At 41.2% G+C, this 27,845-nt stretch overlaps 2 protein-coding genes across 4 annotated transcripts in view; one reads left to right on the top strand and one right to left on the bottom strand.

Moving 5' to 3' along the window:
• atosb (atos homolog b) overlaps window positions 1–18,029 on the top strand; it is a 29,016-nt gene extending 10,987 nt beyond the window's left edge. The window contains exons 1-11 of one of the 3 annotated variants that reach the window (XM_088293316.1): window positions 1,440–1,548; window positions 1,799–1,952; window positions 7,334–7,505; window positions 7,958–8,065; window positions 9,085–10,391; window positions 13,662–13,720; window positions 13,923–14,022; window positions 14,156–14,314; window positions 15,236–15,304; window positions 16,092–16,297; window positions 17,152–18,029. In XM_088293316.1, the coding sequence (XP_088149442.1) occupies window positions 9,249–10,391; window positions 13,662–13,720; window positions 13,923–14,022; window positions 14,156–14,314; window positions 15,236–15,304; window positions 16,092–16,297; window positions 17,152–17,305 (1,890 nt within the window). In that variant the 5' untranslated portion in view covers window positions 1,440–1,548; window positions 1,799–1,952; window positions 7,334–7,505; window positions 7,958–8,065; window positions 9,085–9,248 and the 3' untranslated portion in view covers window positions 17,306–18,029. Of the gene's footprint in view, window positions 1–1,439; window positions 1,549–1,798; window positions 1,953–7,333; window positions 7,506–7,957; window positions 8,066–9,084; window positions 10,392–13,661; window positions 13,721–13,922; window positions 14,023–14,155; window positions 14,315–15,235; window positions 15,305–16,091; window positions 16,298–17,151 lie in introns of those variants that run through there. The other 2 variants (XM_088293307.1, XM_088293325.1) reach the window with 2 other exon arrangements.
• A 555-nt stretch (window positions 18,030–18,584) lies between these two features.
• Window positions 18,585–25,970, bottom strand: naaladl1 (N-acetylated alpha-linked acidic dipeptidase like 1). The gene is made up of 19 exons (XM_088293283.1): window positions 25,771–25,970; window positions 25,358–25,530; window positions 25,165–25,286; window positions 24,184–24,303; window positions 23,431–23,623; window positions 23,136–23,229; window positions 22,908–23,012; window positions 22,555–22,640; window positions 22,363–22,482; window positions 22,202–22,287; window positions 22,050–22,113; window positions 21,189–21,256; window positions 20,760–20,851; window positions 20,455–20,548; window positions 20,277–20,358; window positions 19,645–19,818; window positions 19,460–19,547; window positions 19,065–19,151; window positions 18,585–18,762 (listed from the first exon to the last, which is right to left on the bottom strand). Exons 1-19 carry the CDS (start codon window positions 25,968–25,970, stop codon window positions 18,585–18,587), a joined length of 2,226 nt encoding a protein of 741 aa, XP_088149409.1.
• Between the last annotated feature and the right edge of the window lie 1,875 nt (window positions 25,971–27,845).

The raw sequence follows: 27,845 nt of genomic DNA, 5'->3' as shown, positions 1-27,845 counted from the left end.
ATAATAACAATATTCCCTTTATTAGTCCCACAATGGGGAAATTTGAGATTCGAACCCAGGCCTCCTGGGGAGACTGGGTCCTGAACGCGGCGCCTTAGACCACTCGGCCATCCTGGCCAATGGAGAGGAGGGGGAAATCTATTAATATTTGCATTCTGAATTTATGAACAAGTTTTGCTACTTTGTAGAGTTTCTCGTTCCACATTTTTTTTGTTTGTGTTTTTACAGTTACTAAAAAGTCCGTGTACATGTGTTCATGTATGTGTGTGTGTGCGTGTGTTTTTTTTGGGGGGGGGACAAGGAGGACTGTAGATGCCCTACACAGCTTAGGCTACAGCAACATTGTATGTAATGTTAACTATTTGAGGTCGGCTGACGTGAACACCCCCTCAGCCGTGCATGGAGAGCCTCCAACGTGCTTGAATCCGTCCCATGCATGCATTGTACACAGCGCATTGCTCACTTTGTAAGAGTACTCCTTTTCTATAGAGTACTGAAAGTGCCATAATTAGATAAATATACCATGACATTTTTAATTGAAAATGTCATTAATTGCTTCATTCTTTCATTAAATATGGTACTAAATAAATCAGATAAATTAATAAATGTACAATTAAATAATCAAATAAAAGTGGCATTAATTAAATGTGTCATTTATGAATTAAGTGTGGAATTAAATAAATCAGTGTGTCATTAATTAATTAAACTACCAATTATTAGATGTAAAAAAATGGAGGACTTTCATTAGGGACCTTGATTGAGCAGTTAAGGCTTGTATTTAGTAGTTTTGCTTGATTATTCAAACCAATGTAGAATTGAAAAGTGTCACCCTGAGTATTTTCACAAGACGCTCGGTTGCGTCAATTCATTATTCGGCAATTGATTTGCCTTGACCTCGTGAGCAGCGTAATCAACCAGGTGTTAGGAACCGCCCACCAAACTTTGATGACAACTAACTTAATAATGAATTAAAAAGAGAAATAGTTGTTTTTTTACATTTTGTCATTGGTAATTTAATTCATGACACTGATTTATTTAATTCTATTCATAATTAATAAATTAATCTTATATATTAATGAATAATTTACTTAATGACACTCTAATTAGTTAATGGCGCATATATTTATTCTCTCAATTTATATAATTCCATATTTAATGAATGAGTGAAACAATTAATAAATGTCAATTTTAATCCAACATTTCATGATGTATTTATTTATTTAATTTTCCTCCATACTTTTCTACTTCAGCATAACAAGCTAAGCAGGAGCAGGTGGGCGGAGTTTCAGGTGCCCACGCCGCCGCCCCCCCTTTTTTTCAGTCCCTGCCTTGGCCTATCAGCATTCCGACAACTACAGCTGGCCCCCCTTTATTCTGTCCAATCAGCTGATAGCATACCACCCCCTCCACAACTTCCCTACTCTGTATATGTCCTCTCTGCTGAGTGAGCAAAGCAGGCCTCACTCTACTAACAGCTGAGAGGAAGGAAGAAAACAGTAAAAGACTGCGAGGGAGGGTGTGCGATCCTGAGAGACGCTTTTAAAGGAGGTGCTGAGCGCAGTATGCGAGGAAGAGATGAGGGGGGTGAGAACGAAAGGACCAAGCATGTGAGGGGGCTTTTGTGCTCGAGATGGTGTGCAGAGGCGCCAATGAGAGAAAGGAAGAAAGAGGGAAGGGGGGGAGCTAGAGAGAGAACGAGAGAGAGAGAGAGAGAGAGAGAGAGAGAGAGAGGCACGGACGGGTGGGGGACTGAGAGTTGTTGATGGCTTTTTGAGTTGTGCATGTGCGTGTTACTCAGGGAGGAAAGCAACCAAGGCTCAAAACAAGCAAGCACGGCCACTCTCAACACTTCTGGAGGAAGTCGAGCAAAGAAGGACAAGACGACCTGGAAGACTCCCCCCCCCATCCGTCTGAAGAGAGGAAGCAGACGAGAAGCGTCACCCGAGTCGAGGGTGAGTGACCCAAGTTTTCCTGCTGTCAACGTTTGCTAAACTGGCAGCCTGTTAATTGCCGTAATGTTGTCAAGCCCAGCTCGGCCGACTCTCCCAAAATGGCCACATGACAGAAAGTCAAACAGGGAAGACGAGAGAGAGTGGGACCCTGTGTCAGCAACTATGTCCTCACAGAGTCTGCTTAGTTTAGAAGGTTGTGACTCAACTGCCTGGCTATTGTTTTTTGTGAGTGTCACCGTGACACTCAGAACTTAACTTGCTTCCTATCATAAACAAACACAGGCACACACAGTCAGCTGTCATTCCACCCCCTTGTCCACAAGGTGACATCAGATTTCCAAACTGTACACGGCTCCTGCAATCTAATCGCCAGGTTGATGGCTAAGCTCAGAGGACAGTCTCCACTCGGGTTGCGTTTAAAGGTATGCACGCATGTTTGACAAGCTAAAGAGCTCAGCGCAACCCGGGTGGGGGATCGCTCAATGCTGACGAGACAATCAGGAGGAATTTGGGAGGCTGGGTGCAGATTTGCGTGCTGAGTAAAACCGTGCATTGAGGGCATCTCAAAAGAGTGTAACAACTTGTGCACTGAGTGACAAGATGGAGACACACCTGTTGTCTTTGATGTCCTACACAAATGTGTGTTCAATAGGAAAAGTCACACACGCACACCAAAAAACAGTTTAAATGTGGAAAATCAGTTTGGATTTTAAAAATAGGAACCGTAATGAACAGAAGCGAATCGTTCCAGTTGGAAATGAATCGAGAAATGGATTCAATCTAGAGCTGGGCACTTGACCCTTTTTTGCCAATCAGTCCGCCACGACATAGGTACCGGTCTGACCTCGACCCTCCAGCCTTATTCCTAGAAATTGTCAGCTCTTGACCCCGTTCCACCCTGCGTCCGTGCATGACGCCTCTGCGGGAGAGGATTATTTAGTGATACTCTGCTCACCTTATTATTGTCTTATTATGGTGGTAAGTTTTTCCTCTAACCGAAGTGGGTTACCCGTTTTTTTTCCTTTTCTTCGTCTCCTTTTTTTGTCTCATTCTTCTTCTTTCTTCTTCTCCACGAATGTGCCCAATAGAAGTAAGGACGCACAGTTGGTAGTGGCGTTTTTGACGCGTTCTGATGCAATTTTGGTCTTTTGCCCATTTCGCTGAGGAGGTTGAGATGAACGTTTGGCCGACGTGCGACACCATCACACGCACGAGGGCCAATTTGTGGGCCGGCCTATAATCCACCTGCGCCCTTGCTTAATCGAGCCTTTTTTGTCACCCCCCCTACGAGAGAGAGAGAGAGAGATGGACTACACACCAAGGTTATTTTAGTTAACAAAAAATGTCTCTGCTTGTGTAGCTGCACTGTTATTGTTCAAAAATCTGTTGTATAAAGTGAAAGTTGTCTTACTTAAGTACTGTCAATTAATGTTTGTCCAACATGTGCCAAGCAAGTCCAGGGTGGCAAAGGCCACTGTATTATATATTTTACACTTTCTAATAGGGCTGAACAGTTTTGAAAAAATATCTCTTTTTTTTTGCACTCTATAATGCGATATGCAATTTCTTTTGAAGGCCAATGTATTTTTGAACAAACGACATTTAAGTTAAGCTGTATTACAACATTTATTGTACATGAATGTGACATGAAAGGCTTATTTACTTATTTAAATTTGACTTGCATTGTATTGCAGTCTTTCATGCGTTCACGACAACTTCACAAAAATCTACCGAAACAAATGTGGCGTAAGAAGTCAGTTAGTCATAAATCAGATTACAATTATCCATACAAATCTATTGCTCGATCGCTTCAACTTTTCACGGTTCACAAAACAATCATACGTGAACTAAAATAAATAAAACACTTATAATGTACTTTTTTTAATTGCAGACTTTGCTGTTAGAAAATTCTACTCTACTACATTGTTTCGCCCTCGTTTCGAAATAAGCGATTCCGTTTTGAATGGCCCCCATTTTTCCCTTGTGTGTTTGTTTGGGACGTGGCATGGAGCTGTTATGATGCATTCACACTGGTCAAAGGTACGGGTGTTTTTTCTTTCTGAAGATAGCTGCTGATGGTGAACTTTGCCCCACTCCTCTCCTCCACACATCTTCCTGAAGCTTAGCATAGCTGCACAAGTCAAGTTTATGTGTTAAGAAGTCTTTTGTTGCATGTGTTTCCCCCCACATTGGTGTTTTCTCTTGCCACAATCAAGCAGAAACATCTGCACTTTCCTCACTTGAATGTGAACGTGTAATGGCAAACATATTGTGGCCGTTTCATTTCGATGAGTGCGGCTAGAAATGACTTGTAGTATTTTTAGGGAGTGCTTAAAGTAAAAGGGCTTCTACTGCTCTGTCCAAATACTGAAGCGGCACTTCCAATCATATAATTGTGAAATTACCAGCTTTGGCTTCATGATTCCTCATGAGAAGCAGACCATTTTGTTCTCAATTCCAAAATGGTAATTTTCTGTTTGTGGAACTCTCGATCATTCTAAAATGTGTTTTGAAACGGACTGGTTTTGATAGTTATGAAAAACTAAATTTGTTGGGTAACCACAAACCTTTATAGATGTCTTGTTCGCTTCGGTTTTTCATTTTATTTCACTCATAATTCACTCTTTTTTTTTTTAACCACTCCTATTGTGCTGGATGCTAAAAAGCAAAGTAAGCCACGGCCCATGTGACTTAATCTATTAACTCATTCACTGCCAGCCAAATTAAAAAAAAAAAAAAAGATTTTTGACGTCTATAGCCGTCATTGGCAGTGAATGAGTTAACAATGTATGCAACATAGCTGATTAGTCTGCCAGATACCGTTTTGTAGCTTGTGCAGTATCGAAGGAGTCTTCACTGTTCAATTACATCAGCAGTGTGTATCGTCTTTTTAGGAAGCAAGAGCAGAACATGTTTTCTTCCATATTTCACTTGTAAACCACTCGCGGAGCAACTCAGAACCTCGCCTCAGGTGAACCTCATGTATTTTTTTTTCCTCCTCCGATGGCAGGCTGAAATCTGTCTGCTGCCAAGTAGCTTCTTTATCCAGTTCAAAATAGGGTCAGAAATCAAGTGGGACCGAGCACCCAGCCTTTTGGTGCTCCAATGAGCTCTGACACAGACAACGACTATAAATACTCATGGCCGACGCTTGGTTCTTTATCGCTCATCTAGCTTGCCCATCCCCCCAGCAGCCTTCTGTCCGACCCTTTTGGGGCCTTCGCCTCAGGGGACCCCCACCTGCCATGACAGGAGATAGGAAATATGTTTGGACTTTTCATTTGCAAACTGGAACTCTGTGAAATAATTCTTTGGTGTTTCCTACCCCTCGCATATCCATTAAAGCAACATTTTTTTTTTTAATCAATGGATGGGTCTTAAGCTCCAGCCAGATCATGTTCCGATGTAGCGTCAGATGATTGTGTGTTAGATTTTTTTTTTTTTTCTGTGACTAAGTGCTCTACCTCCATTTCCCGAAGGGAGGCACTTTAATACTGCCGTATGTCTTGTAAGTAATTGCAGGTGACGAAAAATTCACCCCTCGCATTGTCTCTAGGTGATTCATTGTGTGTGTGTGTGTGTGTGTGTGTGTGTTCCGTACCTGCTACTATATCTCTCCTATTTGCCAGACATTTCATCCCTTTGAGGAAAACACATACACCTTTTGACAGCAAATTAGGATCTATTAACTTACTGACTATTCCTATATTTTGTCTTTCTGGCATCTTTCCACCAAGCAGTCTTGTTGAGTTGACCTCAAGGTGGTTTGTTACCGCTGGAAAATAAAGTCACATTTGCAGCAGCACTGCATGTGATGGTTCCATGAATTCAATGAGAAGCAGCAGTTTCTATCTTTCAACAAATGATTTGGTTTCTTCTATTAAGAAAAAAGTATTTAATTTAAGCTCCAATGTGCAGACACATTATTTAGTGTTTTGTCTCCATTTAGTCATAAAATGACATCGGAAAGATTCTGGCAACATTTCAATGCTACTAAGCAAAATTGATGGACACGGGTATGACCTCTATTCCAAGAAAAGCTTCCTGAAAAGTCTGATATGGGAGCCGCTGTAAAAATGTGATTTAAGACAGATGTGATCGACTGAATTGGCAGATATTTTGCATTATAGGCAAAATTGTAATCAGTTATGATGTCACAATTTGTTGATCAATTAATACAATTACAGCAAACGGTCTTGTTCACTCCAGTGACATTCTAAATTGCGATGGTTAATAATCCAAGGTTCTCTGCATATACATTTGTATTTTTTCCCCCAAATGTTCCCCTATATTTTAAATAAATTTTTAGTAAATTAGTTTGGCTATTTGTCGGCCCGGCTGGTCCCAGTACCCCTACGAATAGCGGGGTGGACTAAGGTAAATTTATTAGTTTTTTTTTTAAACACGCTAATCGGTGATCGGCTCCAATAGTAGCACTAAAAAGTAGGCATGTGAAAACTTTTTTTAAATTTTAATATGGGTTTCGATTCCCGGCAATTATCGATTCGTCATATGTTGCAAATGAGTGACAACTTATGTGCGATATCCCGATATTATTATATTCTACAAATGTCTCGCGTATGTTTATCATAGTGCAATTTTAAAAATGTCTACCGAATGATATAACCCTCTAGCATTTTTTTTTATCATTATTTTTTATTTCTCTCTCAGCCTCTTAAGGATCCATTAGTTTGTTTTCCTCCACTTCCTGCGTCAGACGGGGGAAATTGGTCAAAGATGGCTGGAATTACAATATTACATTTGTATTCCTCTTATTTTATTTATTTTTTTTAAACTCAGAAGTGAAATATTTCAATCTCTTTGACATCTACGCAGTGCCTATGTCGACATGTTTTGGCTGCATGAGAAATACATGCATTAGTGATAAGTAACAGCTCTTGTTTGTAAATATTTTCTTGGCGCAGCATCTTTACCAAACAAAGTCCCAGTCCTGAACACACCATTTCCCCCCCAGAATCCTCCCAACACAGACACCTCTGCTACTCCCCCCTGCTTTTCTTCTTCCTCTTTGTGGTCAAGTACAAAGGAACCGTTATCCTTGGGCTACTTGTTGCCACAGCAACATTTCACTGTGACATCCCCCGCGGTACATTCCCAAGTTCTGGTCCAAGTGGGTCAGGCATGCCTCGCTAGGCTCCATCTCAATTTGTTCCCCTTTCGCAGCAGATATCAATTTTCTTGTGATATGCTCTTCTCGATTTGCTTGTCTGCGGAACGTTCAGTGCTGCAGAATGGAGAGTTTAAATCTAAACAAATGAATGAGTTGCACGCATGTTGCCAAACTTCCCATAAGTGAGGTCATGTTGGTCTACCTTCGACTCAACTGCTCCCAAGTGACTTTGTCCTTTTTGTGTCTTCAGGGATTTTAGGTGTTATGACCCTGTCATGATGTCACAACTATTCTGCAAACTACGCGCAGGTGACGAGGGCGGCCGTGTGTGGCTGTCGGCCAATCACAGATGGAGTCCCGCTAGAGTCACTCTGGTTCAGGAGGACCTTCACTCAGGAGCCTGATGCAACACTGTCACTTTGGTAGGTGTACAATTCAACAGAGCTGCGACTGCCCAAGTAGCAGGTCGGAGGAGCGGGTTATGTGATGTCAGAATAAGGAAATACCGGCACACTTGAACGCTCACTGCTGTCTCACGTCTTTTCATACACAAATAGTTACTAGTGGCGCTTTTGACGCATGCTGAGGCAATTTTTGTCGTTCGCCAATTTCGTGAGTAGGTTCATCACATGCACGCGGGCCGATTACCTGGGCCGGACTGAAATCATCCTCGGGTCTTTGTTAATCGAACCCTTTTTTAGAAGTTGTCACCCCCCACTCCCACCCCACAAATGGCCGTCCGGCTAGGCCAAAGCGTCGGACCGTTCTGTCCCCGGCACGGACTGCCCTGCTCTGCAATTCAAGATGATTTACAAATAGCCGGAAATAACTCCTGTAAAGTCATTTCTAAACTTGGAATGTCTTTCCTTGGCAGATGCTTTGGTGGTAGACATGTTGCTTTTGTAGACCCGCTTTTTTCCGGACACAACTTCCAGATGCTGTGTGTCTGCGTGGGCCGAATTAGAGAAGGACAGGCACAGAGGTGAGTTGCTTATGTGATAGTTGTCCCACATTGAGACATACCTGTATTCCGTTCAATGAGCCAATTTTCTCTAAATCACACCATGCACTTTTTTGGCGGTTGCTCAAGCACTCCTAAATTGAGTCCCAGCACCCCTAAAAATTTAAGAGGTGATTATTATTTTGTTCACGGTTGTCATTTGTTAACAAGTTGGTGAAGTGTGTTACCGCACAGCACTTTGTTGAAATTTAATATTTTAACAACAAAAAGACAATAATTCCCACCCCAGCCTCAATGTTTTGTTCTTCGCATTCTCTCCCACCTTTCCCCGACCTATTTACACAGATGTATATGCTGCCTTCCTGTGATATACATGCAAATGCCACGTAAATCGATTCACTTGAATAACAAATCTATAGATGAACACAAAAATATGAAATACTTAGGACACATACATTATTAAGATATTTTGCAACACAATAAAATATTTGGGGGTCTTTTCTACAAGCTGAATATGTCTCCAATCGTAGCGACAAGTCCCTGCTGACCAGTTGAAATAGTTTTTTATTTGTCATTATAGTTAGTTATTTTTTGTCTTTTTGACTTTTGTTGTTGTTTCTAATTTCAGATTCAATTAGCTTGTAGTGTAGGCTTAATTACCGGTGTTTTTTTTTTTAATGCTGAGTTTAAGCGACTCTTTGGAGGACTAGCAGTACATAAAATGGATTTTTGATTTTTTTTAAAACAATTTTTAGATATGGAATATTTATCAGGTGCAACATAAAAAAAATTTGTTGACAATCTTTTTTCAATTTTAGTAAAATATTTTTTTAAAAATACTTTAAATATTTCATTAGCTTTTGTCCATTATAATAACCATGATGCTGACCCAACCAAAATACATTGTGAAAGAAATAATTTTTTGGTGCATTCAAGCCACACATCCTGAATACATGAGCTGGACCGCCCAATTTGGTCTGATTCACAGAATAATGCTTTGCTATTCTAAATATTAACGCTAACGCTTCTATTCCTGTCAGGGGCTGTGCGACTCATCGTGCTGATTCACGCTGGATGACCGTGACAAAACGGGAACTATAGGACTTCACAGTTCTGTGGAACCTCCTTTTCTGGCTTGAGGTGCTTGTGAGGACCCAGTTGCACTCCCATAAGCCTGTCCTGTCATCTTCCAGGCATAGGAAACATGCGGCACATTCATGTGGAGCTTTCTCACAAAAAAGCTCCACTCGAGCTTCCAGCCCAGGAGGGGGACCTGCCTCCTCCGACGGCGCCTGCACTGGGCCCGGACTCTGGGGTCAGACCGGGGGCTGCCCGGCACTTTGCCCAAGAGGATTTGCGACATCAAAAGGTTTACCAGCTCTCCATTTTCTCACAGTTAGGTGGATTTGCTACCTCCACAGAGTCACACCACGATACCCAAACCCAAACGAGACCTGTTCGTTTGGGGGTGAAAAGGGGGCTTGATGAGCCCCAGTTGACTCACAAGCGCCCTCATGTGGCGGACTGCTCTGACATAGATGTAATCGAGGGAGGAGTGCTGTGTGGGCCAGCTCCAATGCCGGCAGTGCTGATGGGGTTAGTCAAGAGCTCTGGTGGTTGTGGTTCTCTCTATTCTTGCACACAAATGGAGCACAGAGACTCTGAGGGCGGGGTTTTACCCAGATCCCCCCCGCTGTCCCCGAGCCACAACCCCTCCCGTCGTCCAGCTCAGCACAATCACGACAGGCCCATCCCTGACGTGTTCTCACCCCTGTCGCCAAAATCCCCCCCAATGTGTGACCTTTCCCTCGGAAGCTCAACCAGACTCGAACCACCGAACGGGGGACGCACACCCACCTATTCCGTAGGAAGCCCCGGAAATGAGAGTTGCAGTAATGGCACAGCTGGAGGCCAGCCCAGCCCTCATTTGTATGACATGCCCACCTACGAGCCCCCAAGTCCTGCCAGTCCCACAAGCCCCCCGGGCCCCTTCTCCCCCCCACACCACACAGAACTCCAGGAACCAGGAGAGGCCACAGAATGGGACGTCGGGCTGGAATCCTCCCCACCTGAGCGAAGTGCCACCCAGACTGCTTCCTCCCCTCACGGCCTGGCTTCGTGGGAGAAGACTCCCAGCAGTAACGGCCACCGTTTGTCATCAGCCGGCCACTGGCCGGCGAAGAAGAGGTTGCTGTCACCGAGCGAAACCGCAGAGTCGTGCTCGGAAGACGAGGGGCCGTCTACCTCCAAGAGGAGCCGGCTTTCGTTGCTGGCTCCGGGGTTGGGATCGTGTCGTAGCACTGACGCTAAAGCTGCTCCTTACTGGAACCACCTTCTTCCTTCCAAGGTCAGCATACACGCCCACACACAAAACTGACCTTTGACGTGGTACATTTTGTTAATCCGGATTGGGTTCAGAGTACTTGTTTTGTGCAGGGAAACAATATTTGGAATCTGATCTTTTTCATGACGTTAAGGGATTTTTTTTCCTTCTCATACGAGAGTGGATTTTTTTTTTTATATATATAAACTGTTGCACCCCAGCATCAATCACAGGTGTCAACTCAAGGCCTGGGGGTCAGATTTATCCCAAGCATTTATTAAAGTGAACCAAAATGAACAGAAATGTGTTAACAAAATGCCTTAAAAAATAAAAACAACTACTTTTTATGTTTATAAGACTTGCTAAAACTAACTGAAATTCTAACGAAAACATCTTTCGTTTTTGTCTTTGCCAATTATTTTCATATGAGATTTTGGCCTTCATTTTAATTGTATTTATTCCAAGATTGCTGACTAACCGTCCAGAAGAAAGTCGTTTTTGAATTGTAGTCCACTTTAACTTTGTTGTAGAATACACCTTTTTGACTAATATAACATCCATTAAAAAAAAAAAAAAAACACAATTACAAAACTACTGAAAACTAAACTAAAATGAAGCGTTTAAAAAAGAAAAAAGCTCTACAAACTAATTCAAGCTAACTGAGTATATAAATCAAAAGAAATAACTTTAATAAAAAATGTAAAGCAGTTCTAACCTTGGGGCTCCCATCACTAAACGTACTTTGCAATTTCATTCATTTTAGCAAACATTGCGGGCATTGTTTTCTTCACCGAATCCACATAAATTCAACTATACATTAATATTTGGAGACCAATATTTTCCATGACTTCTATTTTCAAATTCAACGTGTTGTTACAATTATAATAATGACCTGCAGGGCCAATTAGGTACAGGTGTGGTTCTGAAACTTTTTACACCAAGTGCCACCTCAACAATTATTGGGTGCTTTAATGTTTGAAAATAGTTCTTAAAGAATAGGTGCACATGCAATACAAGTCTAATATAGCTGAATTGTACTAAATGTACTGATTTAAAAAAAAAAAACGTTAAAGCTACTATAACATATGTTTGGTTTGAGTCTTTCATTCGTTGATGCACTACAGGGAGTCCATGTATTTGGTTACAATTACTGCATATGTAATAATAAGATGAACTGATAAATATATTTTTTATGATTTTCAGTCCAAAATAATATCTCATTTTAATTCACTTTCAAATTTATTGTAAAATAAATAATGACTCCTTGCGATATTAATTATGTTGAGCTATTTAAATTGGTGTAGAAATAAGATGTTTGCTGTTTATTTATGACTCATTAAACAGAGTACAATAAGAAGTAGAGACAGAAGGGGAAAAAAAACAACAATAAGCAAACGTGAAATATTGCCATGCCTGTCCGGAACAACGCGAGTATCTCCAGAATGAAGTCCATTGACGTGTTCGGCGTCTATTGTTGTCGCTCGAGTGGGCTCGTAACATGTACAGAAATACAAACAATGCCACATGCACATGCATCCTCTCGTACAACCGTTCTGGAAGTGAATATGTGAAGACCAGAACGAGCTTTGAATGTTGGTTGCGGTCGGTGTTGTGATGGGGCTAGAATGGAGTTCACAGGTCAATAAGTAAAGTGGTGCCTGGGGGGACAAAGGCAGCTCTACAGATGAATGTGCAGAAGGGCGCAAGGTTGAAAGTGATGACATCATTGGCATCACCAGCCGTTTGGATCTTTGACTTTGAATAATCATGATGTGTGGCGCTAATGAAGTGATGAGGCTGAGATGACAAATAGCGGCGGGCGATCAGGGGAAGAAGGAGCCAACTGTACGAGTGGCGACCGATGACGTAGCCGGGGGTCACCTGACACCTGGGTGACCTTTAGGATGAATGGCATTGCGGTAAGCGCTTCTTAATGTTACACGGCGACAGTAACGGACAGGAAGAGAGCACAATGACGGTTACAAGGTACTCCCCACACAATCAATTTGCTGGCTGTACAATTCAGAGGTGTCAACCTTGTTTTCATAATAGAGCGCATCAGAGTTTTGGTGGCCCTCAGGAGACCGCGGTTTTAAAGTCACGGTTCTGTTCACATCAGGTTCAGGGGGAAATCAATATTTCTTCAAAAGTCTTTTTTTTTCTTCAATTAAATGAAAGATGCAGACAAGTGCAACAGGAACAACCTTCGACATAACGGTTCACTTATTGCTGCTTTACTCCATCGCAGCTAATTTTTTCCATCATATTTATATTTCAGATAATGGAATATTGCGGCGTTTATCTCTTCACGCGGACTGAGTCAGGAGGAAAGTGTATAAAAAGTCACAATGCCCAATGTAGTAAAGTAAGCATGGTTAGCTAATTCAATATAGCTGACCGATGCTAATTAGAACAAATTGCCAGGCGACAGTGACACAGCTGCTGCCTCTTTGTTGAACTAAAGATAACAAAATACAGTAAACGCGAGCACATTTCTTGGGCAACCTGACGATAGCGTCAATGATGACGTCTCACAACCAACGAGTGGCTATCGGTGGTTTCGCCAGTTAACAGCCAGCCGAAAGGCACACTTGCACGTCACCCAATGGCCCAGGCCCGCCTTTTAAAGGCACATACACATTCAATGTCCCAGATACTACACTGTCGAGCGTGACAATGGTCACCCCAAGTGGACAAAAATAATACCTGCAAAAATATAAATAAATACCTCGTTGTGCATTTCTTCTATTGAGTGGGTGACCTGGAACATAACATCGGCGATAAACGAGTGTTCTATTCAAACCATAGCAGCATTTCTTATTGCCTGTGAGAACCCCCGTTTGATGATCATTTTTATTTAGATAACTCATTTTAAACAAGTTAGGGAAACATTGTGGCAACATTTTGGGGGCCGCATAAATGACGTGGAGAGCCAGAGCTGCCCCGTGCGCCTCGGGTTTGACACCTCTGATCTGATGTACATCCGTTATATTAGAATTGTTGAGGAAATACACGTGTTTCCTCAGATTATATTTTTGTATTCTGATGTGTCACTAATGACTTGAGTATTGACTTGTGCCTGAGTAAATTGCCCATTTTTTTATTATGAATTATTTTTTTTATTTATCAAGCAGGTGCACTACTAAATATGTATTATATGACAATTGCATGGTTTATAATTTTGACATTATGATACTTGGGGTTTTGGAAAAAAATGATCAAATTTGGGTCTGGAGCTGAAAAAGTGTCATTTGCTATTGAAGATGATGAAAACGTTTCCATTTTTGTTTTTAGTGTGCCACAGATTGTATGAGGTCAGGGAGACGACTGAAAAGTGGCCCGCGTGTGAAAAGGTGAGTGTGCAATTTCATTGACATGTCAACGTACAAAGAGTTAATCATTTAAGTGCCCACAATTAAATATGAGTCAAGTTAACTGGAGAGTTAAAACTTTGTGTGAGCTTCTCAACCCTTTATGTACTGTACATGTACTTTCTGTGACATGTTGACTAATGAATCCCATTTTTGTATTCCCTGTTTGTGCGCTCATCTTCAGCCGGCAGCTGCGCAGTGGTAGACATGCGGATAGCAGAACCTTAGCCCGTTCCAGCTGGCCATCTTCTTCCATCAGCAGATCACTATTAGGAAACTTTGAGGTAATTAAAAAAAAAAATTAAATAATTAAAAATGAATTTCCAAGTTAAATACAACTGAACTGTATTTAAGCAGTGATTTTGCATCCAAGCAGTGTCAATCATGACCATGGTCTCTCTCTTGTGTGTGTTCTAGGAGTCCATGCTAAAGGGACGCTTCTCGCCATCGGGCCGCATCGAAGGCTTCACGGCGGAGATAGGCGCCAGCGGCTCCTACTGCCCGCAGCACGTCACGTTACCTGTGCAGGTTACATACTACGACATCTCCGAGCACAGTGCCCCCTCTCCCTTCCTGGTCAGTGAAAACATGGGCACTTAATGTACATTTGGTTTGAAGTCTGCTTGTCACTTAATAACACAAGTGGCTTAGCGTGTGTTCAGTTTCACTGTTTTATTTCATCTAATTGTTAACATGAGAATAATAATAATCGATCACGTGAGCCTGTTCTTCGAGGTTTAATCTTTTCCAGACTTTTAGTTGAAGCCCAACCAGGACAGATCTTTTGAATTAGAGGCCCTGAGGCTCCTAAGTTCACTGCCTTGGAACTTTTTAAAATCTGAGAAGCAAATAATTTCTTTTCTGATTCAAATGGATAATTTTTATGATAGATTTTAATGCAAATTTTATTTGCAGTAACCGCCCCTTGCAGGTTCCATATTCGAGGTCAGACTATTTTGCAGATTTTCTTTTTTGTAGAGTTTAACTTTTATTGTTGGTGTAATTCCACTTTGGACTACTAGATGGCAGCACACATGTATTTTTCACACTGTAAATTTAAAAAAATAATAATGAAAACTGGAAGTATTTCAGCGCTGCCTAGTTTTGCTGACGAGTATCCACTTTAATCCTGCTTTTTACACCTTTACGGCTTCCTCTGACATTCCCCATCCCAAAAGGAGTCTTAAAAGTTCTTTAAAGACCCTAAATCAGGGGTCCTCAATCCTGTTCCTCGAGGGCCAGTGTCCTGCCCGCTGCAACTCACCCGAGTCCAATGATCAGATAATCATCAAGGTTTGGAGAAGCTCGATAACAATCCTGACACGGTCCTCAAGGAACAGGATTGAAGACCCCTGCTCCAATTGTCCATAGGCGTGCAAGGGATAGGCTTCAGTTCACCCACGACTCTAATGAGAAGTGTTCGAGAAAATGCATGGATGGACTGAATGTTATGTACGCCACATTGATATAGAGGCTCTCTCCTGTTGTCTCTCGCAGGGTTTGATATCCCTGGAGCAGCTTGGAAAGAAAGGCTACAGCATACCCAAAGCAGGGACCATTCAAGTGGTAAGTTCATTGATATTTGAATCCACTCAAAACAGCCGAAAAAAAGACAGCGAAAGAAAAGCAAAAATGCAGTACTTGAAAGCAAGGACCTTGATCCATGATTCTCAACCACGAGAGATTATCAAACCCGTTGCGAGAAATGATCCAATTTCACTTAATTGGTCTGAAAATGACTCTTTCTTTACTCTCAAAAAGCGTACACGGTGCTTAAGATACATGACCATGCGTGTAACTCAAAATCATCTTTCACTACTGAAATAAATGGAAATGCCATTGATCGTTTCAAGACTGCCCCAAAAATAAGTTTTTTTCATCAAATGTTTTCTTTTGAATGTCGGTTGGCACCTTGTGCATTACGATTAATTCCTTGACACAGTAAGATGAAGTAGTGTTTTTTTTAACTGCCAGATGATATTATATGCCTACAAGTATTGTTAAATTGTCCTTCTACATGTATTGCAGCACTGTTTGTGTTCAAATATTGAAGTTGTTGTTACAACACGAAGATATTCTTTAATCCGTCTATGGAAGTTTGCATTTTTGGTCAACATTAGGCTACTCCAACATATTCTAAGGCACGGCTATGTGTTACTTTTAAATACACACCATTCTAATTTGACAGTAAACTCCAACAAAATGATCACAAAAGAATCATATCTCTGAAAACTCCTCAAAAATCTTAGAAAACACGACTCTCGATTCATCAAAGTAATACAGAAAATTATTTTTACTCCCATTAAGAAATCCGCCTACTCTAAAACTTGATCGTGTCATCTCTCCTCTCCAGACCTTATTTAATCCTAACAAAACTGTGGTAAAGATGTTCCTGGTGACCTATAACTTTGACGACATGCCTACCAATCACATGACCTTCCTGCGCCATCGCATCTTCCTGATGCCCGTCGAGGAGGAGGGAGACTGCAAGAAACACGGCTCGGCAGGGAGCGCGCCGCTCGATGCCAGGAAGATTCTCTGCTACCTGATACATCTCAGGTATGCCTTCAAAGTGTTTAGTCGCTTGGAATGTGGCTAGTTAACCAGTTTACATCATTACGGGGCATTCGATTCGACGCCCTCCCTTAAGTAAGTTAACGTGAGCAAAACTTTTTTTTTTTTTTTTTGACCATCATATTTGATTTCAAATCATGTTAAATGCCATGTTTAAAAATAAAAACAAAGGATCTCTGGGCCCATCTTGTACCTTAAATCTAAATATTTAATCAAATTTAAAACAACCAATCAGAGACAGACAGGTGCTAATCATTTGTCACGCATTGATGAACACACTCATTTCGAGCGCACTGATAACATTCTGTGTTACAGTAGTACTCCTCAAATAAGGTGCTTTTCATTAGTTTTCCTTTTTTTTTTTTTTAGTTTTCTTTTTTTTTTTTTTAAGAGCGAACTTCTTGCGTAGCTGTGTTTTTTACTCATTGTACTTGTGGGTTTAATATTAATAATTATTAATAATCCATCCCAGACAATTATCATCTTGACATGTGTCAAGATTCCGACGTAACAGAGAAGTAATTTTTCAAAATAAAATATTTTTCAGACTCAAATAATAAATAAACTGGAATTACTGCGTTTTTTTTTGTTTTTTTTCTCCTCCGCCCATCTGTGCGGCCCAATGGTTGGGACCACTACTGTAGAGGATGCTCTGGAACTTAACTCCTGCGATAAACGAGAGTATTATGATTTCTTATTTATTTATGATGCACCCATATTTTCATTACTTTCCAGTATTTATTTGTAAATATTATCTCGTGCTGAATGCCACAATTCTATTCACGAGTGTGATACTAAAATCCCTTTTTTTTTTTTTTTTTTTCTCTCTGCCAACTCAGATTCCACAGCTCCAAATCTGGGAAGATCTACTTGCACAATGATATCCGGCTGCTATTCTCCCGCAAGCCCGTGGAAGTGGACACGGGGATCCCTTATGAGCTGAAATCTTTCACCGAGGTGCCAAGTAACCCCAAATACTCCCCCCGTGTGTGACCCTCATGTGCTTCCTAAACAAGAGGGGAGCGGACAGACTGGTTAAGGGAAGCCAAACGCCTACAGGACTCGCTCTTGATCCAGCGTGGGTCAAAAGTCTGTACAAAGAAATGCACAAACAATGACACACACACACACACACACACACACACACCGCTGACTGAATACAGACTTCACACATCTGGTGACTCACGTGTAACTTGCATGCCTTGTGACTTCAACACCTGAGTTTTCCTCGAGTGCCGTACGTATCACACTGTCCTTCACTCTGCCCGCACACGTAGCACAAAAAGTCATCACACTCTTCGCAAAAGGGTGATTTATTACAATTGAAACACGCGGTGCAGTCGATAGTCACTGAAGAGAAAGTATCAATGAGTATTTCGGTCCATCACGTAAGAAGACCCCAACAATATTTGACTATTCAAAGCAGGAGGGTCGTCCCTTGTGACAAAAAAAAAAAAAAAAAAAAAAAATGCAAATCACCTTCCTGTTTTGTCGCCAGACTGAGGGACAATGTGCTATTTCTTTTTTTAAAGATTTTATTTTTTTAGATTCTGTTCAGAGCAGTCTGATGTCAGAGCAGAACGAGATGTGTAGTATTTTATAATTTATGGATTTTTTGTTTTTCGCAAATGTCTTAAGAAGCAATATGCTGCACAAAAGTAGAGTGTGTTCTTTAAGCCAGACGACCTTTCTCTCTCTGGGAGGGGAGGGGACTTGAGTCAGGGAGGAAATGGGAGGGGGGGCGGGGTATTTAATGACACAGGGAAACGTATATGTACATATGAATAAACTTTGCCAACCCATATGTCGAAGCTTTTCTTTTTGGAAATACAGTGGTGCCTTAAGATACGGTCGATTGACAAAGATTGCTTTGACGTAATGGGAAATGCCGTATCATTTTAAGTGACGGACATTTGAACAAGACAATGTTATAGGGTAATATTTTTCATATTTTAAAATGCATTGAAAACATTTGTTTTTTGGCAGGGAGAAAAATGAATGTCTCCTTTATTATATTTAGTTTGCTGTTGCTTACTTCTCCATACCTCCATTAGCAACAATATGCCATTTATTAGGCTATTGCAGATGACAAATTACAATCAGGAGTCATTGACAGTAACTGGAGGTGTCCTCAAAAGTGTTTGAATGAAATTATTTTTCACATAAAAACAAAAAAATCCAATCAAGTGACAGACCAATCCCTCATTTCACTGAGCATTTTTTTTTATACAGAAAACCAATTTTAAAATGTGTCTTGACAGACGATGACAATCTATATGACGTCGCGCAGCATGTGGGCGGCACCCTCGATGACCTGGCTAATGACTGAGACGAGGAGATGCACTTTTGCCCAGGCGTCGGGTGTTTCCGATGACATGGCTCGGAAGTAGGTGTCGCTCAAACCGGGGAAGGTGCTCATGGTGATATCGAGTGGTGCCCAGATGACGTGTCTGGAGCACACAGGAGAATGCGTTATACACAGCGTGATGCTGTATGAAATGTTAGTTTCAGCCTTATTTTATTTTATTTTTTTTATGAGCCAGAATCAAAAGTCAGGAAAGTACAAATTCCAGAAAGATCTGCTTGAGTATTTATTTTACTTCAGCACACCATAAAAAATAAAAACATGATTTTGATTGACTTGAGATCTTAAGGCCTTCCTCCCAAATTGCAAAAACATACATGTTGGGTTCCTTAAAGACTCCTAAAATCATGGTTCCTCAAAAATTGAAACTGATTTTCTCCTCCTTACCTGTATTTACTCGGGCGAGAAACGGGGTTCAAGAATGCGCGGTCCAGCAGCATGAGCTGGTCATTAATCTTTCGCACTTTCAGAGGCCTGAAACGAGACAGAAGGAAGTGACTGTTGCCTCTGCATGTGGGAGGATGTGAGTGTGTGTGTGTGTGTGTGAGTGAAAGAATGAAAACGGAGTTATGAATGAGTGTGAGACTGGTGCTAGGAGTGAGTTTAAGTGAGAGCATGCATGATTGTGAGAAAGTGAGTGTGTGTAGGTGTCTTAAAGAAAGACAGTATACATTACAATCCAATCCTGTAACAGCGCTTTCCATACGTCGTAATATAAATTCTTAAGAAATTAGAACACAAAACAGTGTGAACTTGTAAGTGCAAGTGAGTGTGTGAGTTACGTTTCATTTGCCAGGTCTGAGCTTCGAATGACTTTTTCCAAGTTGGTAGTTGCGCTGCGGAAGTTGGCCACTGCACGTTTGATTGGTTCTGGAAGGAGATAGATGTGCTATGTAAACAACTTCACTTGTGTTTCATGCTGTCCCAGCTGCACAATGATGAAAAATGTACTCTTGACATTTCTTACCCATGGAGATATTCAAAGCAAGGAGCTGGTTTTCATACATCTTCAAAGCCATGCTAAGATAGTCCTCCAGAGTTTCCGCGTAATCGCTACAGTTTAGCGGCAACACCAAACTGTCGGCCAGCCGCACCAGGACGCTCCCGGCGGTCTTGCCCATGGCCTGGTGGGTGTAGAACCCTTGAGAGGAGCGTAGGGCAGATCGGCTTGTTAGGAATGCTGCACACCGGGCAACACGGAAGAACACGACTCAACTGAACAACATAGACCCGCACACCTGACCATTATTTTCATTATTAATGAATGGAAATAAAAAACTGTTGACTCCATTCATGATGGAGACTCTCCATGCTTTGCTTTTCCATGCTCACGTATATTATAAATAAATTATAAACAAAATTGTTTTTTCCTAAACAACAATACAGTCCGTAATTCCCATACAAGATTTGCAAGACTTGTTGAGAACTGAGCAAAACTAGACGCCACCCGTCATCCGCTCATGAAAATTATGCACAAGGCGCGGCAGTGACCAAACTGTGTGGTGGGCCTTTGTCACAAATCTGCAGGGAGCTCGGATATGTCCATCACAACAAGTTGTGCGTTTACGTTTCATGATGGACGCGACATAATTCACTCACCAGGGTCGATGAACTTGGAGCAATAGTCAAATGTGTCGTATGCAGTGTGATACGCAGGGTAAATCTGAGCTCTTGTTTTAGTCTGGGAAGAAAAAAATTGGAAAAGTGTCATTTATATAGAGCGAGTTGACACACACATATTCACATTATATATTCATTCATTCGGAATTTTCCATACCCTGTCGAACGTGTAGGAAATATCCAAGGAAGTGATTCCCAAGTAGTGGACAAAAGGGGCGTAATCACTTCCGGCTCCTGTCAGGTAACCCAGACTGTCCAAGAGAAATACACAATATGCTAACTGAGATGACAAATTTTCAAAATGCGGAAAATAAATCCGAGGTAATAGACAGGAATATCTAACACTGCATCAAAACCATCATTGAACATAGTCAAAATGTATCAGAACTTTGGAGAAACAAAAAAAAAAGTATGACTAATGCAAAGCTGTTATTGCTTTTGTTTGAAAGTAAAGAACAACACCTGGGAATGAGTCCATAGACCGGGCTCGTTCTGTTAGAATAGCGGATCCACTTGTCATACACAGACGTTGAACCCACTCCAGGAGCCTTGACCTGTCCAACAAACACGCCGAGATTGTCATGTGAGCAGCAGGATTTGGACCCAAAAGCAGATCACGGCACGGAAGTTGAAAAGTAAAAGTCCTTATAGAAAATGAATTCAAAGCAGAGCTGACTTCCTTGAGCTTAAATACTGGTAAAGGTAGAAAACATAAAATGACCACACATTGATACATGAAAATAAGTCAAGGAACAATCAGTCTCAACAGAGAGCTTTTTCAGCAATTTTTTTCCTGACATTAAGACCTCTCGCAGAAAAATCCCCACAATAGATCCTGGAAATTGAACGTGGACACTTGCCGGCCACGATGACAATGTGACGAGGTCTGACCTGCTTAGCAGCTTTGAAGATGACGTTCTGTAGCGATGGCATTCCTGCTGCTTGTAGAGAAGCATTGCCTGAGGATGTGATGAGGATGACAAAGCCGGTGAGTTAACGTTACAACTTTGCATGTGGTTAGTGAATGCAACCTGTTGGAATATGTCAACTTTTTTAAAAAAATAAAATAAAATTATGTCAACCGTTAAAACAGAAACAAATAGATCCCAATATTTGTTTTGGGTCAAGTTTCCTTGTCTTCATTGGACAATATTTAAAGTAAATAATATATAAAATAACCAAATTTTATATGGTGTAAAATGTTAACAATATGCACAAAAATCAATATGTATTGTACGTGATGACTATATAGTTCTGTTTTTTACAGTCCTAACCCCATTCGGAAGGAAATCATATAAAAAATGTTTTAAACTACTCCACTCCTGACAGTGAACTTCACAACACCAAGCCAACATCAGAACAGGTGACAGTTTTGTTTTTACCTCATTTACTGCCATTGACGGCTAAAGACGTCAAAGATCCATTTTTTTTTTTTTTTTTTTTACTCGTCTGGTAGAGAATGAGTTAAACATGGTCCAAAGAAAGTGAGTGCTGAGAAGGCGCGAACGGTGTCCATTGAATTAAAGCTTGAAAACATAGAAAAATATGAACAAAGTGTGAGGATAGTTGCTTTTTGTTTGCCTGACCCCGTGGCAGTGGCTCCAGAATATAACATGTCTAAGCCTATCAAGCCGAGTTCCGACTCGCCTGCGTTTCTCAGCAACTGTCAGATGTGACAATAATGGTCATCACAAATGACTACAGTGGTTTGTGATCGTTGGTCAACTCGCATGGAAGCAGGACGCTTCTTACCTTGAACGGCAATATCCACGTTGATATAAGCCACGGTGCGTTCACTGAGCTTGGTGAAATATTGCTATTAAAAAATAAATAAATAAGTAAGTACAATTGCATCCATTTGGCCTGCACGTGCTGGTAATGAATTTGCTAAATCGAATTGTTACTTCAGTGTATTCACTCGACCCAATGAGGCCGAACTCCTCGGCCCCCCAGCTTCCAAATATAATGGACCTACGAGGCCTCCATTTGCCTGCAGCACAAAGGAACAAATGATTCCGCTCAGCATTAAACTTACGGCGCATCCAGCTTTGAACCAACCCCTCACCTTGCTTGACCATCTTCCCGAGAACGCGCGTTAGCTCCAGCATGACGGACGTCCCGCTGCTCGGGTCGATGGCGCCGTGTACCCAACTGTCCCTGTGGTTGCCGTAGATCACGTATCGGTCTGTTGACGAAGCAGGAGCACCTTGTCACTATCCATAAAAATGCAACCGTATGCAATACGTGGTGGTCTCACCCGGCTCCACGCTGCCCCTGATGACTCCCATCACATTGGAGGAGTTCTTCAGCTCGCCATGGTTGAATATTTCCATCTCCACGTCACTACAACATAGGAAGATTGCCTTACAGAAGCATTTCAGTTCACTTTGGAATTTAACAAGTTAGAACAAAATCTGTTAGAAGACACTTTAGGTTTCTGGGAGATTTTGGGTTGTTTTCTGGGTTAGTTAGGGCAAATTGTTCATATTAATTAAGTATTTATTTGTGGAAAAACAGTTAATATTCAAATGCCAGAATAGGTCCCCAATCATATTTTGTCAGGGACGCAAAAGAACAGCTGCAAATTACGAGTCATGTAAAGCTGCCTACCTGTTGTGGAAGGCAGAAGAGGGTCGAAAGCCTGGCCCACCAAAGTTGTATGTGCAGTTAAAACCTCCTTGCCATCCTTGTGGAGCTTTTCCTCCACCCAGCTCACTGAAACATCCAACGTGAACTTATATCATGGTTCCTTGAGATACAAGTTCATTGTGTGCTAGCATTAAGCTAACAGAGGGCAAAGCTGTGTGCTTATTTGGAATGGTAACCTTCAACACAAACCGGATTAAAATGTAGGCATCCTCAAAGCCGATGGGTTGAATAGGAATGGGAGGAATCCCAGTCATGTCCCTTGCTGGAATTCTGAAAGTTTCTTCTGCAAAATAGTGGACAGTCGTGTGAACATCCTTTGAAATGATTCATCATTGTGCACTTTGGGTTGGCCTGTTGTAAAAACCACTCTGGTGTCTTCAGGTACTATCAGAGCAGTAATAAGACGGACAGTAAAACACAACCAATAAAAGACACCAAAAACGGTTTGCGTTACAATCACATACGCAACCTTCACCTGGCGTACCTTTTGCAGGCAAAAATGGAGTGAGCGGGTCTCCGTAGTCAGTCGAATACGAGCCTCTTTCCACACCGGAAGGGGGTATGTACCAGGAATGCGGATATGTCTCGTTGGTGTCGGACATGAAGCCGTCGTTCATGTCCAATGGGTCCGTGTAGACAAGCACGCCGAGGATGCCATAGGGGGCTGCATTGATGGCCTGGACGACACACGTTAAAGTGTTCGGGAATTGTAAGAAGTTGGTACGGTGGTTGACTGGTTGGCATGTCCGCCTCAGGGCACACGGGTGCAGGGTTCAATTCCAGGCTACGGCCTTCTTGTGTGGAGTTTGCATGTACTCCCCGTGCCTGCGTGGGTTCTCTCCGGGTACTCCGGTTTCCTCCCACATTCCAAAAACATGCACGGCAGGTCGATTGAACACTCTAAATCGTCCCACAATGGGGTTTGCTTGAAGTAAAGTCAAAATGTTGAGTGTCTTTTTTTTTTCAGAAATGTTGTTCCGACTCATTTGTGTGTACAGTATTTAATATATATACATATATAGTTTGTACAACAACAACTGTTGTTTTCAGTGGCGATATCAGCAGGCCTTCCGCTGCTTGGATTGTTAAGAGCATATGCTGTTTTGAGAGACTTGCCATGGAAAGCGTAGCTGTCTCTTGTATTTTATACAACAGCAATGCCAATTAGCCAGTTTACTTTTGTAAAGCAGCTTTTTAATGTCCATGAGGATTTTCAACAAAATAAGATAAAACTCACTTTGTCTGCTCTCCCTGCTCCACCGTATTTTGTGATGGCGATAGTGTTTTGGAGCTTCACTGTCTGGTTCAGCAGTCTGTAGTCACTTATACTCCCGTAGTTGGCGTACACAAGTTTGCCCTTAAAAACAGTGGGAGAGCAACATAATACAACAACGATTAAACAGAGCTGGGCACTTGACCCTTTTATGACGGTCAGTCTCCCGCCCTCTGGCTGCTATCTCGGTATGGATTCGACCTTATTCATAAAAATTGTCGGCCCCCGTTCCGCAGAGGTTTATCTCAACATCATTAGCTGGCTGATTTACTATTCAAATCCACTTACCTTTTTATGGGCATATTATGGTCTTATTTGTCACCTTCTTCTTTCTTCTTCTCCTTGAATGTGCACAATGCAAGTAACTATACCCACAGTTGGTGTTTATATGGATTGTGGTATTGCCCCCCTCTTGTAATGGTATGCCCCAGAAGCAGGTGGGAGGCGCGGTTTATGTGATGTCAGAATAAGGAAATATGGGCACGCTTGAATGCTCACTGCTGTCTTAGGTCACTTCATGCACAAACAGTTGGTTGGGGCACTTTTGACGCTTCTGAGTCAGTTTTGGCTGTTTGTCAATTTGGCGAGTAGGTTCATCACACGCACAAGGTCGGATTCGGGAAATTCACCACCGGCTGTCGAATCGAAACCGTTTTTTTTTAATTTGTCACCTCCCGCCCCAAACATGGGCGTCATCACCTCAATTTATATCATTCCAAAGGTCATCACTTCTTATTGCGGGGATAGTTTAAGTGAGTTATTGCTTGAGTTACACAATATTGATCTTTTATTTGTCCCGTTTTACATGAGCTAAACATTTAACCAGGGCTTGCCTGAACTTGAAACTGTTGACATTTTATGATTTTCCTTTCGCTCAGTTATTCAAGGTCTCGGTGTGTGTCACTGGAATTTTGGACATTTTCAACATATTTGGATCAATTGTACCTGCACTTTCCCAGCGGGAGAATATGCAGCATAGGGTTGAACCACATTAGGATCCTCCTGGTCCGAAGTGTAAGCCTTTTCTTTCTCTCTGACCGTATGCAAGACCGCATTGGATGGGTTCACTGCCAAAATGAAGACCAAATGATATACTTAACTGTCTTATACGTAGAAAATGCTTTTGGTGATAGCTTACCAACAGTGACCTTGTTGGGCCTGTCGGGATCCGGAAAGGACAGGTAGACCATGTATTCCTCCCTCCACGCCTGGTCCAGACCCGTTTCAGGATCCCTCCATCTGTTCAGCATCAACTGCACCGTTTGTTCATCTCCGGCCGTGGTGGCCATGTGAGGCACTTTGGTCAATTCCCTGTAGAATATAATACAATCATTTTTCTGCCGTTAAACCTTTTTCGATGAATGTGCTATTATAGGACGAAGCCTTTTGCCCGTTGCCTAACACATAGACTCAAGTATATCAGAAGTAGGATATAAATTCTATTTGCGTGGTAGCCATAGTTTTTCTCCACTTTGACTGTTTTTGGTTTGTTATATTTGAACAATGGCAAGAAGTGTTCAAGCTTTTGGAGTCAGGTCCTTGTGAACTAACCTGAGGTTTTCCTGAATGCGAATGTTGTCCACCTCAGATAAAAGCTCTTCAAGCAGGATCTCATCCACATCCTTGGACACGTCCTTCACCCAGGCTGGTGCAGAATCGCTTTTTTTGTTTATGCCGTAGTGTCCGATCAGGATTCCGGCAGTTAGCACAGCTGCGCCGCACAAGATTCCAATCAACACCGTCTTTATCATGTTTTTTTTAAGCTTTTATTAACTCGACTGAATTTAGTTCTTGGTGATGAATTCTGATTAAAAATATTCCAGAGGAAATTTTTGCATCGTCCCAAACTCTCTGTGCAACGGCAGCAACCTAATGACACTGGCACACACTCACGATAACATTTACACGGATGTTTCAAGGTAGGATGGACTTTATCCTTCTGCATGTGTGTGTGTGTGTGTGTGTGTAGGTGTGTGGGGGTGTGTTAGCATTTGTGTGTCTGGGCACCATAAGTTCAAAAACTGTGGGGAGGAAATTATGAAAAAATATTACTGACTCCTTCTAGGGCATGATTTTTTTAAAAGTCAAGCAAAGAATGTAAACAAAATGAGAAAACAATGTAAATATCTAATATGTCGAGGTTGTCATTTATGGAAATAACTAAAATTAAAGTTGGAAGAAAAACAGAAAAACTAAATAAAATTAAAATGTGAGAGTTCAAAAATAAGACAAAAACTCACAAACTACTTTCATAGTAAGAATGTCCTTCACTTTCATCTTTGTCATTAATTTCATACATGAGCCTTTGGGTCAATTTTATTTTTATTCTGGATGACTGTACGGGCGTGCGGAAGAAGGCAGGTTAAACAGTTGTTTGAGACCTTTAATTTAATTTATTACACAGTACTTGCGTACTTACTTTTTTTTTTATCTTGAATTGAACAAATACACCATATATTGTATATAAAAAACTAAAACTAAAGCATTCATTTACCCCCCCAAAAAACTATGAAAACTTATCAAACTCAGTCTGAAACCAAAGTTGAAATATAGAAGTCAAAAGAAAACTAAAGACTAAATGTAATGAAAAATCCCAAACTATTGAACAAATGATACCGATTAACTATAGTCTAGGTAAGAGTTCCATTCACTTTTGTGTCCTTATTTGTGTTGTGGGTGTTCTGGAGATGTCTCAAATGACACTGGTCAAGAGACAGTTTCACCCTGTACAGGTCACCAGCCAATCGTTTGGCACAAATAGAAACTCACTTTCCCACCTCTGGATAATTTAGCGTCATAAGTGAATTAAGCATGCATGAGTTTGGAATGTAGCAGAAAGTCTGAAAAAAAAAAAACAATACTCAAACACAGGGAAAAGATGAACATTTTACACAGGAAGACCAAAAATGAAAAACATAGAAATTAGAGCTAGAGATTCTAACCCAGAACCTCAGAACTGAAAAGGTTGGTGCCTTAACCACAAGGTTAACCTGCGGCCTCTTTCAAATGAGCATTATGTCAACTGAAGCGATGCTGCTTCCTTGTGGTGATCAATGGGATTGCGTGGCACTATTTTTCTTTTGCGCCACTTGCTAATTATTTTCAAGATAAATAAATAAATAACAATGGATTAGTAGTGTAATTCTATCAGTTCAACCATCAACGGGAAAACCATTTATGGGAGAAATTTCAGTGTGTATGGCACATATAGTACCTAATTGCAAGCTAAATCCTTTAAAATTAAATAATGAAAGTTACATTTAGTTTTACAATTAATTTAATTTTAATACTATATTGATATACAATAGGATAGCAGTGCTTTTTGCTCAAGCATACGTGCTAGTTGATGAGAAAATTGGTCAGGAACAAATTAACATAAAAACATGTGTTAAATAACAAACATACAAGTAACTGAAAATAAAACTAAAATAACTTTGGTATGAATGTGTTTTATGTATTTTTTTTATGACGATATGACTCATCGGAGCATAGTTACTATGTGAAAAAATGCAATTAGTGACGTGTTTAAATGCTGATTTAAAACGTTTTTCTTTAGTCTTTGTAGTCTTATTGTACATGAACGTTACAGTTTTATTGTTCAATACTAACACTAATTAACATAACAG

The sequence above is a fragment of the Idiotropiscis lumnitzeri genome, chromosome 1 (assembly GCF_059441095.1).
Source record: "Idiotropiscis lumnitzeri isolate Australia: NSW breed Sydney's pygmy pipehorse chromosome 1, RoL_Ilum_1.0, whole genome shotgun sequence".
Lineage (NCBI taxonomy): Eukaryota > Metazoa > Chordata > Actinopteri > Syngnathiformes > Syngnathidae > Idiotropiscis > Idiotropiscis lumnitzeri.
This window is presented reverse-complemented; position numbering and strand designations above follow the sequence as displayed.

Excerpts from the sequence above, each read along its gene's own strand:
- naaladl1 (XM_088293283.1), bottom strand. The coding sequence starts at position 25,970 with ATGATAAAGACGGTGTTGATTGGAATCTTGTGCGGCGCAGCTGTGCTA. Across the intron at positions 25,531-25,770 it reads CGCATTCAGGAAAACCTCAG|GGAATTGACCAAAGTGCCTC; the intron begins GTTAGTTCACAA and ends TATATTCTACAG. Across the intron at positions 20,549-20,759 it reads GTCTATGGACTCATTCCCAG|TCTGGGTTACCTGACAGGAG; the intron begins GTGTTGTTCTTT and ends TCTCTTGGACAG.